We start from the raw sequence: 17,610 nt of genomic DNA on the forward strand, positions 1-17,610 counted from the left end.
TCGTGATACAAAAATGTATTGAATACTGTATATACTGAGACAAAAAAAAATGAAAATAAAAAAAAGCATAACGGCGAAACGAAAGGAGCCGGAGACTCACGATTCCTTGCGAACTACCCTCACGAGCTGTGGCCCCTGTGAACTGGCCCCAGGGGGTTTTGTTTGTCAGCTCTGGTAGAGTAGTGAGCGCTGGTCGCATCGTACAGGGGAGAAAGGGACACAGATCGACACCCGGGAGAGAGGATGTAAAGCAATGAGGGCGGTTGGTCGGGAGGGCGATGTCTGAGGAGCAGGTAGGGGGCTGTGGCTGGAATGTGAGGGGTGTAATTGTCCGTGGGGTGAGGGTGCTGGGGAGGGTTCAGTCTGTGGGGAGATGGTGGGGGCGGGGGGGGGGGTGGTGGGTGGAGAGGAGCCAGGCTGGCCTCTCAGGAGTAGATGGTGATGACCTCACGGCCGCCACCACGCACGAGGAGGACCCGATTGAGGCCTTCGGTCAGGACCTCCAGGAACTCCATGTCTGGGGGAGAGGAGGAGTTAAGGGCCAGCACTTTGCAGGCTGTAACACACACGCACACACGCACGCAAGCGCACACACACACACACACACACACACACACACACAGTGCACTTCAGTAGTTCAGTAACCCAGTACAGTGCAGGGAAGGATACAGTTCTCGTCGCCCTTTCTGTTCTTGGGCGGCCCAGGCATGTTAAGCAGCACCAGCTTGGCCTCCTGGGACTTCTTAATTATGACCTCGTTCAGCCTCAGAGCGGTGTGCATGCGCCTCACGTTGGACTGGTTCCTGATCCGAGCACCAAGAGGGAAAGACAGAAAGAGAGAGAGAGAGAGAGAGAGAGATTTAAGTCTTTATGGCTGAAAGGATGAACAGAACAATTGAAAACCCTGACAACTTTGTGCACCCAATTTAAATTTTCTGCTTCTTTGCTCCTTGACCAAAATGCTTAGAGGTTGTCTTAGCGTGCGTCCTTCCAGGCTCGGAGTGAAGAGACGACACAGAAGCACCTCACGTCAGACTGCAGAGGAAACTCACCACGACAGGCCTGCTGATAACACTGGCTCAACTCAGTGCCAGTGCGTGAGTGCCAAGTGATTTTCCCCGGAAAATACAGCGTTATTCACCACCGCTTGTTGCTAAAACTGTTCTGCTAGTGTGTGGCGGCGTGTGGAAGTGACAGGAAAGCTATACTCACAGGTTCTCCCATTCACTGCAGCATGAGAAAAGGACAGGAGGAGAGAGAGGGTCAGAGACAGCACCGTGCCCAGGCTTGTACACCGCGGTCAGTTAATACCAGACGGCGCAGCGGATCACAGTAATTGTTAAGACTCACGGCTTCATGTTGAAGATGTCCTTGATGCCCTCTGGAGTGCTGGCAGCTGTGGCCTTGGCCTTGTCCGTCCAGGTCATGTGCACCTTCTCGCCGGGGGTCTGGACCTCCTCGGCAGGGGTCTGGGGGCTGGCCGGGGTCGGGGTGGCGTTCTTGTCGTGGATCAGCTGTACCTGTGGGGGGCAGGAGAGAGTGACAGACTGAGAGAGGGGGCAGAACGGAGCGAGAAACGAGGGGGGAGAGAGAGAGAGACGTTAGCGTGATGTGATGTGAACAACAATGACAAACAAATGAAAACACATACGATAGAAGAAACAGTTGCAAGGCTTCTCAGTGTGACACACTAGTGCCAAGGACATCAGCCTTTCAGACCTGACCAGACCTCCGTGGTGTGGTGTGCATTTCCTATAGTTTTACCAGTGGATGTCCACACTCTTGATCTGGAACTTCATTGACTGAGAGGCACGCAGACTATATCACAGGGTCTGAGCTCCCAGGGGGTAACCGGGTAACTCCTTCATTCATGTAACTGCAGATATACAGAGGGAAGGAAGAGAACTGAAGGCGGAGATGATAGAGGGAGTAACAGGCTCATAAAAGTTTACTGTAGGAAATCCTGGTAAAAGCACAGCAGAGTGAAGTCATGGTAAGAGCATGGTACTGAGGCGTACACTGAAGGATGACATGGCAGAAGCTTGAGAACTACAAATCCACTGTGCAAATCGACCAAGGTAAACTTTTAAGTGGAGGAGGAACGGGAGCAAGACAAAGAAAGAGAGGAGCACAGGGAGGCAGAGAGCGCGAGGACGTGGGGGTGGGGCACAGGGCTGTGAGAGGTACCTCCTCCTCTGGTTTCTCCTCCTCGCTGCCCCCTGGCTGCTCCTCGGTGACGCTCAGGTGTGTGCGGGCGTTGGCTGGGTGCTTGCGGCGGATGGAGCCGCGGGATTCGTCGGTAATACTCTGAATCTGTGCAGAAATATGAGAGGGGAGAGGTCAGGACCACGTGAGTCTATTGCTTCATTTATAACAGCTGCAAACGCAAAGTCACGGACTCCTGGAAGCAAAACCTGAAGGAATAAATGTTTATACAATACACACTGAGACACGTAGAGGAAATATACCTGTTTAGAGTTCTTTTGTGGACTGAATTTTGCTGTTACATCTTAATACCTAATGTGAATAATTATGATAGATGTGTACACACTATAGGGTGGACATCCTGGCTAAAAATGCGATGGCAAGTGAGCTATTTTGGTGCTTGAATAAATCAAATTACAGGATCCATCAGGATTTTCTTGCAATACTGTGAGGTATTTGGAGGAGAATTCTTTAAGAAAGTTTATTTCTACTGGGTAAACTAGAACATGATAAGTGGTGAATCTGACGTACCGTCACACTTCTAGGGCACAATATTAGCCAGGGCACAGACCGCGTTGGAGTCGGAGAGAGCTCTGTGTCTGGAGCGCCTTATTAATGACATTAATGCTTAGGCTTTTGTTTTCTGACTTCTGAGTCCAGTAGCCTTTAGGAGCACTGGTGAGAAAAGAGCCGGATCCCTCTGCTCCAGAAAGAACCTTGTGGAATTTGCCTTTTGCGTCTTTACTGGCATGCCGTACCTCTCTCTCACGCTCGTTCTTGGTCAGGTGCATCTGTTTGAGGATCTGTGACCGCTGCTCCATCACCAGGGTCTTCTCGTAGGTGTAGGCCGAAATATCGCTGTCGTGCTGATTGAGAAAAGAGCTACATCAGACATGACCATGCAACATACAGAGCCTTGTGCACGAGCGGGCTGTAATGAGCCAACCCACGCAGTTACAGCATGGCAAACGAGACCACTTTCTGTACAGTCTACAGCCAGGTGTAAATTGAAATAACACAAATGCAACCTTCTCTTTGGGGTATTCCCCTCACTACTTTACACACAATTTTTATAGCTGAATAATATGTCAGAAATGCAAGTTAATTCCACTCCTGGCGAGTGTGGATCCACAGCACTGGCTATGATGCGTGGAACAGGACTGAGGGGGTGTCAGCGCAACATAGGAGATCCTGCAGGCGAGCCGATCTCTCAATCAGACCGTATAACTCGTCTCTGTAATGGTAACACTCAGATACAAACAGACTACACTAAACTCACAGAGGAAATCCCTGCATTTCCCTACCAATTATACCATTGACCTTTTGCGAGTCTGACAGTGCTTTTCCTGGCAGCCGTGTGCTCTCTCTCACTGATTATATTGTTGATCTCTTGGAGACAGGTGGTGGGGGAGCAGTGAAACTAAAGAGCAACATGGATAGGAAGAAAGACAGACGGACAACATGATGGCCTCCCTCTTCTCCAACTTAGTGCACACACTGCACTGAACAGACGGACAGGACAGACAGATGGAGCGATGGCCGGTGACTCACCATCTCCACCACTTCAACTTCAGCATCAATACGGAGGTGGTACAGGAAGGTGGTCAGGTCTTTCTTCATCTGGATGCTGTTGTCGTCCATCTGGGCCACAGTGAAAATGCGCATCTTGCACTTCCTCCACACCTGTACACATGCACCCCACAAACACACAATAGAAGATCACAGTGTTGGATAGGACAAAATATAATGGACAGCAAGGTCATCTCCCATAGTGACAGTAAAGTCAATGTCCCTGACTATACATCTTCATGGCACATTACACTCTGAAGGACAGCACCACGTCAGAGCTCCTGGTAGAGCCGACGCTGACACCTGGACAGACCCACAGACTGACTGACAGACAGATGGGTGGAGCTGGGGGCCGTACCTTGTGCTGTCGGAGGAGGAAGGGAAGCAGCATGAGCATCCCGCCATCATGGACGATCCACCAGACGTCGATGAAGCCCTCAGTGAAGCGCTCCTGGTTCGAGGGATAGGCGGTGATGTTCTTGGGCACCAGCAGGGCCAGGTGACCAGCTGTGGTCTCACGGACCAGCTCTGAAAGGGTTAGATGAAGAATTAAGTCTTCCTGTGCCATCCAGCATTAACACCCCCACCACGTTGCCTGTGGTTTAGGACAATACACTGTCCCAAAAGAAGGCTCTTCCAAGTGGGACCTCCTTCCAATCAGTTATTTGACCCTTGATTACTTAATTGATGCAGGTCATTTAATTAGCTGAAGATTAGCCAGAACAATTTAAATGACTTAAACCTACTGTTCTTAGCGAGGCCCTGGATTCCTATAGCACAATGGAATAGGGAATTTCCTTTGAAAATGCAGAGTACCTTGATATTTCTGTTGCCACACATCAAAAAAAACATTTAGCACCCCGTGGTAATTAACACTCAACTGTGAGAGGCTGGCACACACCGACTGAGAAGGTGATGACAGTTCAGTTTACTCTTGGAATCGCTTTGCCACGAATTGAAAGCCTGGAGGTAAGACAAAGATTTCAAGGAGATCCCGCTAAGGTATCTAGATTTCCAGCCCAGCCCTTGGGGTAGCACAGTTGCCGCTCATTTCCCCTGTCCTGCCCCTCTCCAAACCCTCCCCCCCCCGCATGCCTCACCAATGAAATTCCTCCAGGTCTGGTGATCCTCGGCCTGTTTCCAGTTGCGCGGCCAGCTGACGAGCACCGTGTTATGCTGCAGCCCCCCCAGCCCCCCTGCCTGGATCAGGTGGGACGTCCCATCGCGCAGGTTGGATGAGATAACTACCTGGCAGAAGCCCTTCACCTTCTCCGTCTCCATCAGCCTCCTCAGAGACTGAGAGAGAGAGAGAGAGAGAGAGAGAGAGAGAGAGAGAGTGTGAAGGGCAGAGAGATAAAGAGATAGAGAGAGAGAGAGGGCAGATAGAGGGTAGACAAATAGAGAGAGGCAGAGAGTGATTATTTTATGGTCCCTATGACCTGGCTTTGTTGAGGGCTTAAAGATTACATTTGCTGCAAACAAACAAACAAACAAAAATGGGCTATATACACTGAAATAAAAATAAAACTGAAATAAGAAACTAACTGATTGATTATTCGCCTGATTGACAGACTGGTCGCTGGACTGACCTGCTCTGCGCGCTGGGCCTGGGGGTGGTTTTCCAGGAAGGTGCCCACGAGTGCTGTGCCCACGATGGTCAGTCCTTTGCCTGCTTTCAGCTGGTTGGTCAGGGACAGGAGCTGGGGGTGCTCCACGTTCTGGTCCTGATCCACATTCACTACCACCAGCAGCTGGGGCCTGAGGGAGACGGGGAGAGAGGAATAGGGGATGGAGAGAGAGAGAGTGAGAAATAGGGTGAGAGAGAGGTGTTACTACATGCTTTTATCATGTCTGTGCTATTAAAGGAGTGTTATTAGTTTTTTTTTACCATAGTGCATTTTTTCTATTCTGTGTGTTATTATCAACATGTAATTACCATGTTATTAATATGGTCTGCATTATTAAGGCTTGGTGTGTGTTACTTAAATGGTTTCCCCCTGGCTTATACCATGTATGGCTTCACATAACCTGTACCCAAACCTCTCCATGTTTCACCACGAATCAACAACACACATCATGCTGTGATTTCACCAGGAAAAAGTCACCGATGTTCAGGGTGTGTGCATTGCAATATTGCTTGCCAATCACAGTGCTCTCCCGTCTCAGCTAGTCTTACCTCCAGTTCTTGGTGTGGGGGGGCCCTTCTTCCAGTCGCATGAGTGCGTAGCGAGCCGCGCTGAGGGACAGGCCACGGATCCCATCACCCCACTCCTTCTCTGCCCTACAACACAGTCCCCATCAGTGCACAGCCCTCACCGCAATCCCCCCATCATCACAGTCTTCAGACGTGTTCTGTGCCCTTACTATACCCATGTCACACCAGGCTTCCTTGTGGGAAAGCGATCTTGCTAAAGGATCTGACATGTTTTCAGTTGTGACATGGAACTGCAGGTCACAAAGCTCACAGCATCCCTTTCATCTCAGCACGCTATCAAAGGCTACCTACTGAGGTACCAAGTGGATGTATTTGGTTTAAGGGCTACTTAATTTTGCCTAGACGTGTCTGGAAGTTCTGGATGTGGTAAAAATGGTGAACCCCACTGTTGCCAGTGTACTGTTTGTAGATTAGCACACAACTCTCGTCTCTTATCTTATTTCCAGCATCAATGGTGATACGGGCACTTGGAAGGCCTTCGCTCCCTCTCGGTCAGCTCTCGTTCTCTCCTGGGGTCAGACGTCACTCACCCGCGGTACTCAATGTACTTGTAGATGCAGCTGGCGATCACCATGGCAACGATGGCATAGTACCAGGAGCAGATGAACATCAGCGACAGACACAAGCTCATGCCCAGGAAGGACAGGGCCCTGCCAGGGGAAACACAGCCATGAGTCCTCAGAAGGGAATGAGACAGGCAGCCTGCCCAGTTTACCCTCAGTGATGCAACGCCTCCCTAAAAGTCAGCCATTTCTGGCTCAGGTTGGACTCTCTGACTTTGACGAAATGGTGTCAAATGTTTTTTTTTAATACTTCATAATATGTTGCTCACTTGATGGGTCATGAAGAGGATGGGATTTGCAAAGGGGTTTAGGAAGGAATGGGAGGGTTCTCAGCATAAGTACCCTAAGATTGAAATTTCCAACTAGTTGGCTTATAGGACTGGACTGGAGGTTGAGATTTGCCAGCTTTATGTGAAGACAGTTATTTCACGCACACAGTGTGGTGCCAACCAAAGCGCGTTCTCACCAGTGGTAGAATTTGAAGCGAGGTCTCCAGTTGGGAGTGCGGAGGAGAGTCTGCAAGGCGCAGGCCAGGTTGACAAACATGTAGCACATCAGGAAGAACCTACAGGAGAAGGAGAGGAAGACGAGTGAGAGAGGGGAAAAGAGACAACCATTATTTCCTACTCAACTTTTTTTTTGGTAAGCTTTAAATGTTCAAACATGGCATACAGAGCCTTCACTATGAAAGGAGACTGCAGGGCTGTTTTAACTGTGTGTGGTGGGGAGTGGGGTATTCCAGCACTGAAGGAGGTCAACAGGAAAATTAAAAACGTTGCAAAGGAGAGGAGGCCACGGGGGTAGTCTTGCTCATTCGGTTGCAGGTAGCTAATGGATCCAAGGATTTGATCAAGCTGCTTTTTGAAGGACCCTAGTGACTCTGCATATTTTTTCCAGTTCGGGGGAGTGGGGGTGGCAGTCTCAGGGTGTGTTGTATGTGGTGTCGCAGGTGTTCTTGTTCACCTACATAGACAGGATGGGGGCGACGGCGTCCAGAGAGGCGATCAGGATGCCGATCTCGCAGATGCAGGCGGTCAGGAGCAGCGCCCAGGTGGGCTCCCCGTTTGCCTTGCCGTGACCGAATACCTGGGGAGTGCAGGAGCACAGCAGAGGGGATATCACAGACTGCCACTCACCTCCACTCTTACATTCCCACACAATCACTCACACAGGACTGGAAGAGGGAGGTTACACAATTACTTTATAAGTACTCATGCAAACATACCCACACACCCATGCACACAGGGGATCACCGCATACACTCATGGACACGCACACACACACACACACGCAAACACACTCCTCGCACTGTTCTTGAGAACATTCCCCCTGCAGACCTGGATGTTGCCGCAGTGCTCTATCCCTGCCTGCCATTCAGGTCACAGCCGGCAGTCAGCACTGCTCATAAATCACCCAGCCTGGCAGGCACCCGGGGCAGGCTGCCTGCACTGCACGGACCATTATTCCTCATTCTCACCGAGGAGAGACACAGAGGTGAGAGTGTGTGCAGGTCTGTGTGTCTCTGCATGCAAGTGTGTGTTTGTGTTTGTGTGTGTGTCTGCAAGTCTGTGTGTGTGTGTGTGTGTGTGTGTGTGTGTGTGTGCAGTCTGTGTGTCTGTGTGTGTGTGTGTGCGTGTGTAGGTCTGTGTGTCTCTGTGTGCGTGTGTGTGCGTGTGTGCGTGTGTAGGTCTGTGTGTCTCTGTGAGTGTGTGTGTGCAGATCTGTGTGTCGCTGTGTGTGCAGGTCTGTGTGTCTCTGTGTGCATGTGTGTGTGTGTGTGTGTGCAGATGTGTGTGTGTGCAGGTCTGTGTGTCTCTGTGTGTGTGTGTGTGTGCATGTGTGTGTGTGTGTGTAGGTCTGTGTGTCTCTCTGTGTGCGTGTGTGTGTGTGTGTGTGTGTGTGTGAGTGCAGGTCTGCGTGTCTCTGTGCACGTGTGTGTGTGAGCTACAGCATGTCCGAAAGTACGGAAACCAAAAAATCCGGCCTGTCCTATTTAGGCATGTGTTAAGTAGTGATTAATTATATTGACTTATTTTCTTTTTAACAATAATGAGATCACTGTTTCTCTAGCCTTCTCTCCCCACCTCCCCAGTTCCATTTTGTTTTATTTTATCTTATCTGTCTCACAGAGGGCAGAAGGAATATTGCACTGCTGCGAGCCAGGTCAGACTCCATTGAAAAATATTTAATCACTACTAGTCCCCCAGGCCAGGCGGTGGACTTTGTCTCCAGTGGGACAGTGTGCGTCCTTATTAAAACAGCTGGAGAATCTGAACAGGAAGGGCAGAGAAGTGCTGCTTTGAGCCCCTGGCAGGGAAACACGGTACAGACCAGGATTTATGAATATTTATTTACAAATCTGAGCGGATTTGCATTGCACAAAAATCACTATTTTTTTTTTTTAAGTGTCAGACAGGGACATGCTTTATATGAAATACAACAAGTGAATTTTAAATAATGAAATGCTATGAGAATCCAAAACTGTATAGTGGCAGATGGGCATCATGGTAAGTGGCCTACAGGGCTACAGCACTTTGCTTTACATAGGGTCACAGACAAATGGACAGGTGGACTGACAGGCAGACAGGCAGATGCATGGACAGAAGGACAGACAGACTGACCCTAAGGAAGGGCACGATCCCGTCCCGTGAGATGGCCTGCAGGAGGCGGGGGGCTCCTGTCAAGCTCTGCAGTCCAGCCCCACACGTCGAAAAGAAGGAGCCGATCACGATCACCCAGGGGGAGGGCCATGCCAACGTGCCAATCACCAGGTTTCCATTGACCCCCTCCCCAAATCTGCAACCAAAAGGACGCAGTTGCTCAGTTCTCTATCACCTTATAGGGAGAGAGGGTCCCTGGCATGGCTCTACACCTCTAGGTATAGTAATGTTTGGAAATGCTGCCTGGTTTGTCATATGCGATTTATAATTTTTGTATTAACATTTATGATGAGAAAACTGCGACTTACTTGTCCCTCAGCACCACTCCCTCAATGCAGGCGCCAAACAGAATGATGCTGGAAATGTCTGGTCAGGCAGTTAAAGCCAAATAGGAACACATACACACTCGCACATTGCATGTTAATCTTGTTGCACAATTGCAAGAGGAAAAAGCAAACCCTGATGAAGTGTGGAATTATTAAACTATGGTCAAATGCCATCAACAGAGGAGACTACGTGGGGACTTGATTCAAGTCTTCAAAATCATGAAGGGCATTGACCACATCAAACCAGAGGAGCTTTTCCAGATCAGCAGGGACACACGGACCCGGGGACACAAATGGAAATTGGGCTTCAAGGCATTCAAGACAGAAAACAGGAGAGGCGTCACAATCTGAACAAACTCCCCAGCGATGTGGTTGAAGCTGAAAACTTTGGGAACATTTAAAAATAGACTGGATAGGATCCTTGGATCACTTAGTTATTAATGGACACCAAACAAGCACGATGGGGCGAATGGCCTCCTCCTGTTTGTAAACTTTCTTATGGTCTGCTACTGCAGATTCCTTTTGATAGGATATTTTGTACAGTTACCTGCAGGTTAATGACACTTTGCTAACTTTGTTTAACTGGGCCATAACTGATCTAACGTACCCAAGCAAATCAACAAATCCATGCACACAGAGAAAATACTAAAGACTGACTAATAAAAGCCTCAAATGACCAGAGTGGACAGGCAGTGCAGGGAAAGGATACACACAAAGGAGGTGGTAGAGATGGCCATTATGGTGCCGATAGGGATGGACTTCTGGGCATCGCGCAGATCCCCGGAGCGATTGGATCCGGCCATGATTCCTGAAAAATACACAGACAGACACATGCACACACACACACACACACACACACAAACACACACACACAAGTAAAATGTAAATGCTACATACGTCACATTTAGATGGTAAAGTCCAGATAATGACAATGATTATTCTTATGAAAAGAGTCCTTAAATTATGGCATCATTAGTAAGCATAATTAAAAATGATAATTAAGCCATTAGTCAAGAATTAGTTGTGTCACTAGCGAAAGATATCCAGCTCAGGCTGAGATGACCAGCGAGTGTCTCTCCAAGAACACACATGGCCCATGTTTTAAGTGAAGAGGTGAATATTGCAGCTTGAATCTCTAGTGTGAAAGTTTTTTTCATATCAGAGCATGAACGGTGGTCATTCAGCCTGGGTTCCCTCTCCAACCCAACGGCAGTTCTGGATCTATGAGCGTATCTGCTGCAGCTCTGAGTGTGTGTGTGCGTGTGTGATTGCATGCTCACTGCACTCCAATCCTATCTCATTTCTCACTTCCCTCCGACACCTTGGAAGATGCTACACTAATGGATCCTCACTGTTTGCCACCTTTCATCAGCAGTAACACTGGAAATGTAATTAAAAAATAATTAGGCTGTGGTGATGCCAGCGCAGAGAGGAAAACTGATAGATGGGAGCAACTCCAGGGAGGAGAACGAAATGAGATTTAAATGGAAGTGTGTGTGTGTGTGTGTGTGTGTGTGTGTGTGTGTGTGGGAGGGTGCATGTCTGTTTGTGAGTGTCTTGGCTGTAATGGCAAGTGTGTGATCGCAACTGGTTAGATTGAGTCCTTTGGGAGAAACTGTCTGTCTCATACTGTCTTACACAATGCTTTGCCTGGAGGTGTGTAACGAACTGTACCGCAAATATAGCTCCTGCAGGAACTCTGTGTGCCCTTTTTAGCCCGACTCCAGCTTGTAATATGTGATGCTTTTCTATAAGATGTGGTCAAACTCACACTTTTTTCCCAAACACAGTTTTTTGTGTTCTTGTCTTAAAGTCGAGTACTGTTGTCAATACCAGTGAGAATTCCCACAAAAACAGGCCCTAGGTACTGTCTCAGCTCATCTTGGGAGGGCAGCAGCACGTTGCTTGTGCTTTGAGGTGAAGGAGCTATACTCTGTACACCCAAATAATACATACACCCATTAAATATATATACATTTGGGTAGTTGAAAAACCTCTGGGCCTAATTGCAGCAGATACCTTTGCTGTTGCTGGGTGTTTTTCACACAGTGGAGTTCACCACTCTTGGAATCCTGGATTTACTCATGTCTGAGCTTGGTCTGAAATGGAGCCAAGATGGGATTCGCCCACCCACCTGTTACAGAGGGGAAGTAGATCCCGACCAACAGTGTGAAGAAGCTGGTCATGTCAGCCAAGACATATCGGTTGCTACTGGTGACTGGGGAGTCATCGCTGACTAAAGAGACCACCCCTGTCTTCTCAACAATTTCCCCCTTCTCCATGTAGGTGCTCCACAGATTCTCTGGCAGAGAGAGGCAGAGAGAGAGAGAGAGAGAGAGAGAGAGGAAGAGAACGAGAGAGAAATGCAGGAAGAGAATGAAAGGAAGGAACAGCATTTGATATTAGGAGCAGGCAGAGTGAAGGAGAGATTGAGAAAAAGAGAGGCAAAATGAGACGGTTAAAGACAGTAACAACAGAGTTTGAGCAGGTGCATTGTGGGTAAAAAATAATGTGAAGGGCACTGAATGTACGAGTAACAGCTCCATAAGAGCGAGTGAGGGTGCATTAGAGAATGGGAAGTGCTGAGAGATGGGACCCCTGCTAGCTGGCCAGGATACACATATAAAGACTCTACCTACAGGGGAATTGCAGTCTTTAATGGCAGGGTGGAGTATCTGTGTGAGTTCCAGCTAAACTGAGTCATGTGTTTGATGTCGCCAGTGAAAAGTGCTCTCTTTTACCGGCCAGGATGCCGCTGGCCACCCCGGGGATGCCCTGGATTTCGGTGACATTGTTGTTGACAAAGTACTCGTCACAGGTGGCGTTGAGCTGGTCTGAGTCGCAGAACATGCGCCACAACTTGGTGGTGAAGGTGCCGTTGTCTCGCTCGACCACCTTGGCGCACAAGTCAAAGCCTTTCCAGATTAGGGTGCGGTTGCCCAGGATGCAGACCCTGCACAACATGTGGGAGAGACAACAAGAGTGACGAGACACAGCAGAAGAGATAGCTGTGATAGCACTGGCTGACTCAAGTCCATATGAGCGTCTGCGACTGGGCTGGGAAAACTGTTACAGAACACAAGACCCCTACCCCCCTCATCCCATATTCCTACAGCCGAGCGTCAGGGAGAGGGGAGTCTCACTTACGGGAAGTCAGGTGGGTCAAAGGCGGTCTTGATGACGCCGGCATAGACAGCGATGATGGAGAGGATGACGCAGGCCAGGAAGAGCAGGGCCAGCTTGTTGACATACTTCACCCCCACAAACACCACCAACGCCATGAGGGATAGGACGCATGTCCCATACACACGCATGTTGTTGAGCAGGGCAGCCTCTGCATCTGTCCCATCCAGACCCTCCATCTTAAATATAGCAGCCTGGGGGACAATGTAGGTCTGCAAGGAGACAGAGAGAGAGAGAGAGAGAAAGAGAGAGAATGAGATAGAGGGTAGGCTGCTGCATGAGAGACAAGGAAATTAGACAGTTGAAGACACACACAGAAAAAACTATGATAGCGGTGGTGACTAAGAGAGACAGAGAGAAAAATTGCAAAATAAAGGGACTGGAAGATAAGAAGGGAATATATTTTTTTGTGTGACAAAGAGGGGAGGGCGAGAGAGACAGATGAAGAAGGTAGATTTTCAGCAGTTAATTAACCATCTATATAATACTATTACATAGTCATAACAGCATATAAATGCCTTATTATTGTAGTTATAACCATCCAAACATATTTTTTCATCCAAGGAGAGCAGACAATAGAACAAACTAAAAGACAACTGTTAAATGTGGTTAATCCATTATTAATATTAAACAGATTGCTTGTCAACTGCTATAGATTGAATGGGATTAAGCAAGTGGTGCCATAAACTTATACAGGACTGCTAAATTAAGAGATCTAAACATTAACAATCAATACCAAGTTGTTCAGCTCTTCAGTGTTAATTAAGGGTTCTCTGCACACTGGTGGCTTATGATGGGAGAATGTTATTGGACACCCACCCCTCTGCTGACTGTGATACGAGTCAGTGATCCTCTTAACATTGTGACTTCTCGACCCTTTGAGGTTTGCAGCATCACATGCTAGCATTTAAAGAAATAATCCCCTGTTCTGATACTGCACGTCACTGGTATATTTAAAATATTTAAAAGAGTTCAACTGAGGCTGACCCTGCCATAAACCTCTTTGCATTCTGAAAAGCTCCACCCCCCAAGACCTATCTCCCCTCGTTGGCCTCCCATCCCCTTCAGGAATTATCTATAATGGCTGCCCTGCTGGATCGCATTGCTGTCTCAGTTTCAGCTACGCATGGCACATGTGTTTTTGTGGTTGTTGTTGCACAATCATGTGGAAGTGAGTCCTTGTGGGGATCAATGAACACAAAGTTGGTAGAACTGATGTGCTTGATTGACATAGTTCTGTATATTCAGGTACGTTAGATAGGACAGCTGTGCTCTGCGTTCTAAGTTATGGGTACCTGTGGGCTGAAGGTTAGTTGAGGTCCTGGAAGAGAGCTGTGTTTGAAAGCAAATGGAGAACAATGAAGGTCCCATTCAAAGAGACCCACAACGCTGGCTGGAATGTTTGTGTTTGACTTCTTTAAACAAATAAAGATATAAATAAATATTTTTTTTCTTCTCATGATGTCGTTAATAATATCCGAACAAAGTATATCCATTACTTGGCCAAATGCTGTTTTTCCAACATTGTCTTTCATTCAGTTTGTAATATGGAATTTGCATAATTACTCTCCCTAATGCACTAATGCAGCAGAACAAGAGAAAGAGGGGAGAGAGAGAAAGAGAGAGAGAGGCTTGAGAGAGAGAGAGTTGAGAGGAAATTAGGAGATCATGGTGGATAGAAATGATGAAAGGTGTGAGAGTAAGGAGGAGAAAACATGGAAGAAGGGAATACAAAAACAAGTACAGAGAAATAGAGGCGAGGGAGAAGGAAAAAGAAGAGCAGAATATGGAGGGGAGGGAGGCGGGAGGAGAGGAGAGGATAGGCAAAGACAGGAGAAAATGAAGAGAGATAAAAAGGAAGGCGTGAAAATGACAGGGGAGCAATGGAGAGGGAGGGGAGGTAGAGGTGAGAGAAAAGTGCAAGAGTTGGGAGGTAGGAGGCCAAAAGGGAGGAGATGGTGCAACAAACAAACTGAGAGAGAAGAGAATGAGGAGCGAGATAATGCACAAATGCATGCTTTTCTCACCAGCAGGATCTCGATACACCCCAGGATGTACATGGCCCCAGCGAAAGTGGTCCCTAGGTAGAAACACAGTCCCACGGCGCCCCCAAACTCTGGCCCCAGGGATCGTGAGATCATGTAGTAAGATCCCCCCGCTGTCAATCAAAGAGCACAGTGTCAGAGCAGCGCCCCCTGCCTGTGGTTGATATCCCAACCTCTAAATTGCACCCCTGTTGTTCTTGACTTAAAAAAAGACATACAATACAAAACAATACATACAGGGCTACAGGGGAGAGCTGAACATCTCCCAAATACATTTGAGGAAAAGGCAGAATAAGGCCTCCTTCTCTTGTCTGCAACGTTCAGGTAAAGGGAGCTGCAATCAAGCAAATTCTCTTTCTCACTCTCCTTCCACGTTAGTGATATAGGACAGTGGGGCAGCTTTGCCACAGAAGGGAGGAATGCGTCGGAACCACACAGTTGCGCTCGGATAAACTGTCTTGTAGAGAAGTTCTTGTTCATGTCTCTTTTTCACTGCATCTCAGTTTAGTGCTCTTGATACTCTGCGCTGTGGTAGACAAGCCAGCTGCAGCGAGCATCACTGTGGGTCTGGCGCAGAAATCAATGTTTGATCTGGCCTCCCAGTCTCTCCGAGCCTTCCTGAGTCTAATACAATTACAAGTCCCAGGCCAACCCCTCCACCTCCAGCCAGTATTCCAACCTCTCCGAGGCACGCTTGTGAACTCGTCACAAATACCATCAGTAATTCACTTTAACGTATCTGTTCTTCTTTTCTTTCTTTCACTCATTCATTTATGTTTCTCCAACAAACACAATAACAGCCATTTATCCACTAATCTCTGTGTTAATTAACTGTGCAGTTGTGCTCATTAACACCCAAAACTAATTAGCCATGCTCCACAATCAACCTGGCAACAGAGAATTATTCCACTAATACGTAAACTGTGACCTCCGGAAATTTGATTCTGGGTGCGCACCGCTGCGGTGGAGAGGGCTGGCGATGCAGGCGTGAGAGAGAGTGCTCTGCGCCAGTGCGGCTGTGGGGAGAGACAGAAGCCCAGCTATAAAGCTATCTGCTCCAGATAACAAAACGCCTCTAAATTGACACAAATTCTGAGACGCAGGAAGAATAACTGGGAGTCTCGGGCGCTTCCTAGGACTTCTGAAGATTGTCTTGTTGAAAAAAAAAAATCATGTGGGTCAGGTGACTGGGTAACAGCTTCCTATTGGCCAGCTTGCCCAGGGTTTGGTTTGGTGGGGAGAGCAAAGTTATGATTTAAAGTGGGAACATGCTTAAGTTACTAAGCCACCTGGAGCCCACAAACTCCCACCCTGCGAAACTCAAGGCCCTTGTTTATTATTATTTTTTAATCTGTGTATGAAGGAGTCTTGTATCAGAGAGGCATCTCCTCGAACAGCCTGGTTAACCTGCTGATGAGGAAGCGCTATTAACGATAATTAAACATGCCGCTAATTGCAATTAACCTGCGTGCCTGTGAACGAGGAGGTGATTCGAGTAAGGGTGGGGGATGTGGAATAATGAAGGAGACCCCGACGCCGGGCTCTTGTGATCCTCTACGGGGGGCGGAGCCAGGGGCCTGTAAGGGCTGTGAGAAGAGCTCTTCAGGCCGATGGTGCATCAGTGCTTCTCCATGCCAATCAGGGCAAGTATTATTATACAGGCACTTCAGCCATGGGTTAATGAGCACTGGGGGGTGATGCTGCTAATCAGCTCATCGTGCTTTCCTTCGAGGCCCAACAGGACCTGAGTCACACAAACCCTCACGTCACCCTGCCCACCCCTGCCACCGTGGGTCAAAAACTTGAATCCACCCTCCCCACGTGCACATGTGTGTATGCAGTGTGTGGATTTGCTCACCTGGCACCACTCCATTGGTAGCGATGGCACTCATCGAGATGGCGGTCAGCATGGTCTGAAAACACAGAGAAACAGAGAGGTATCAGGTGTAAGAACACAAGAACCTAAGGAAGCTGAGGGAAGGCCTGTTTGCTCAGGTAGCTCATTTGGATACAGAAGATTTAAATAGAAACATCTCAGTTGGAGTAAAATTGTGACATCAGAGGAACAAAACCATGGACTATCTTTGTTTCTTTCTTTCTTACTTTCACTCTTTCTTTCTGATCATTGTTGAACCTATCCATCGAAGCCCTGCAGGGGTTGGAAATAAAAAAGCAACAACCTAAAAACACTTGGCATTGTCTGCGGTTACATAAAATGGCGCTTGAACTTTTTCGAGACGTTTTAGCGGTGCGGTGTGCAGGTCTGCTCCAGTCGCAGAGAGATGAGAAGTGACACACAGCAGAGCTGGGGCAACTGGGCCGACACTTCCTGCTAAAACTCAGGGCTGAGGAGAGGACTCTACAGCCCAGCAGGTAGAGCACAAGAGACGGGGAAAGAGAGATCAGAGGGGCAGAGAGAGAAAGATAGTGAGATGAAAGGGAGAGAGAGAGGGGGAGAGAAACAGAGAGAGTGGCAACAAGGGAGGGAGAGAGAGAAAGAGAGGATGAGGAAGAGGGAAAAGGAGAAGGAGAGAAAAAGAGAGGTGAGAGCAATACAGAGGCACACTGGGATAGAGAGATGATTTAGGCAGCCTTCTCTTACTGGAGCAAAGTCTTGGCTGAAACCACTGCCGTCAATGAGGGAGTTTAAGCTTTTTCTAATCGGGTTAGTTTTAAGTTCGTGCACAACTCTCATTGCCTGACAGCCTTTTCTGGTGCTGAATTACTCCTTAATCAGGTAGTAATGAAGAGAGCGGGGCACTCTGAATGAGGGAGATAAGACGGGAATTGTTTTAGCTGCTTTTATCTGATTGAGGAACGCAGAAGGCAGGTACGCAAGAGCAG

At 48.1% G+C, this 17,610-nt stretch overlaps 1 protein-coding gene across 1 annotated transcript in view; it reads right to left on the reverse strand.

Moving 5' to 3' along the window:
* Window positions 1–406: 406 nt before the first annotated feature.
* slc12a5a (solute carrier family 12 member 5a) overlaps window positions 407–17,610 on the reverse strand; it is a 97,708-nt gene continuing 80,504 nt past the window's right edge. Inside the window, exons 5-26 of the mRNA XM_066702206.1 lie at window positions 16,625–16,679; window positions 14,749–14,879; window positions 12,686–12,933; window positions 12,280–12,491; window positions 11,673–11,840; window positions 10,248–10,346; window positions 9,521–9,578; window positions 9,174–9,348; window positions 7,520–7,638; window positions 7,019–7,117; window positions 6,520–6,639; window positions 5,951–6,055; window positions 5,364–5,532; window positions 4,875–5,070; window positions 4,133–4,302; window positions 3,757–3,888; window positions 2,964–3,071; window positions 2,176–2,313; window positions 1,351–1,547; window positions 1,213–1,227; window positions 670–803; window positions 407–517 (exon numbers count right to left, since the gene is read on the reverse strand). Of these exons, the coding sequence (XP_066558303.1) occupies window positions 426–517; window positions 670–803; window positions 1,213–1,227; window positions 1,351–1,547; window positions 2,176–2,313; window positions 2,964–3,071; window positions 3,757–3,888; window positions 4,133–4,302; window positions 4,875–5,070; window positions 5,364–5,532; window positions 5,951–6,055; window positions 6,520–6,639; window positions 7,019–7,117; window positions 7,520–7,638; window positions 9,174–9,348; window positions 9,521–9,578; window positions 10,248–10,346; window positions 11,673–11,840; window positions 12,280–12,491; window positions 12,686–12,933; window positions 14,749–14,879; window positions 16,625–16,679 (2,940 nt within the window). The 3' untranslated portion in view covers window positions 407–425. The remainder of the gene's footprint in view (window positions 518–669; window positions 804–1,212; window positions 1,228–1,350; window positions 1,548–2,175; window positions 2,314–2,963; window positions 3,072–3,756; window positions 3,889–4,132; window positions 4,303–4,874; window positions 5,071–5,363; window positions 5,533–5,950; window positions 6,056–6,519; window positions 6,640–7,018; window positions 7,118–7,519; window positions 7,639–9,173; window positions 9,349–9,520; window positions 9,579–10,247; window positions 10,347–11,672; window positions 11,841–12,279; window positions 12,492–12,685; window positions 12,934–14,748; window positions 14,880–16,624; window positions 16,680–17,610) is intronic.

The sequence above is a fragment of the Amia ocellicauda genome, chromosome 4 (genome assembly GCF_036373705.1).
Source record: "Amia ocellicauda isolate fAmiCal2 chromosome 4, fAmiCal2.hap1, whole genome shotgun sequence".
NCBI lineage: Eukaryota > Metazoa > Chordata > Actinopteri > Amiiformes > Amiidae > Amia > Amia ocellicauda.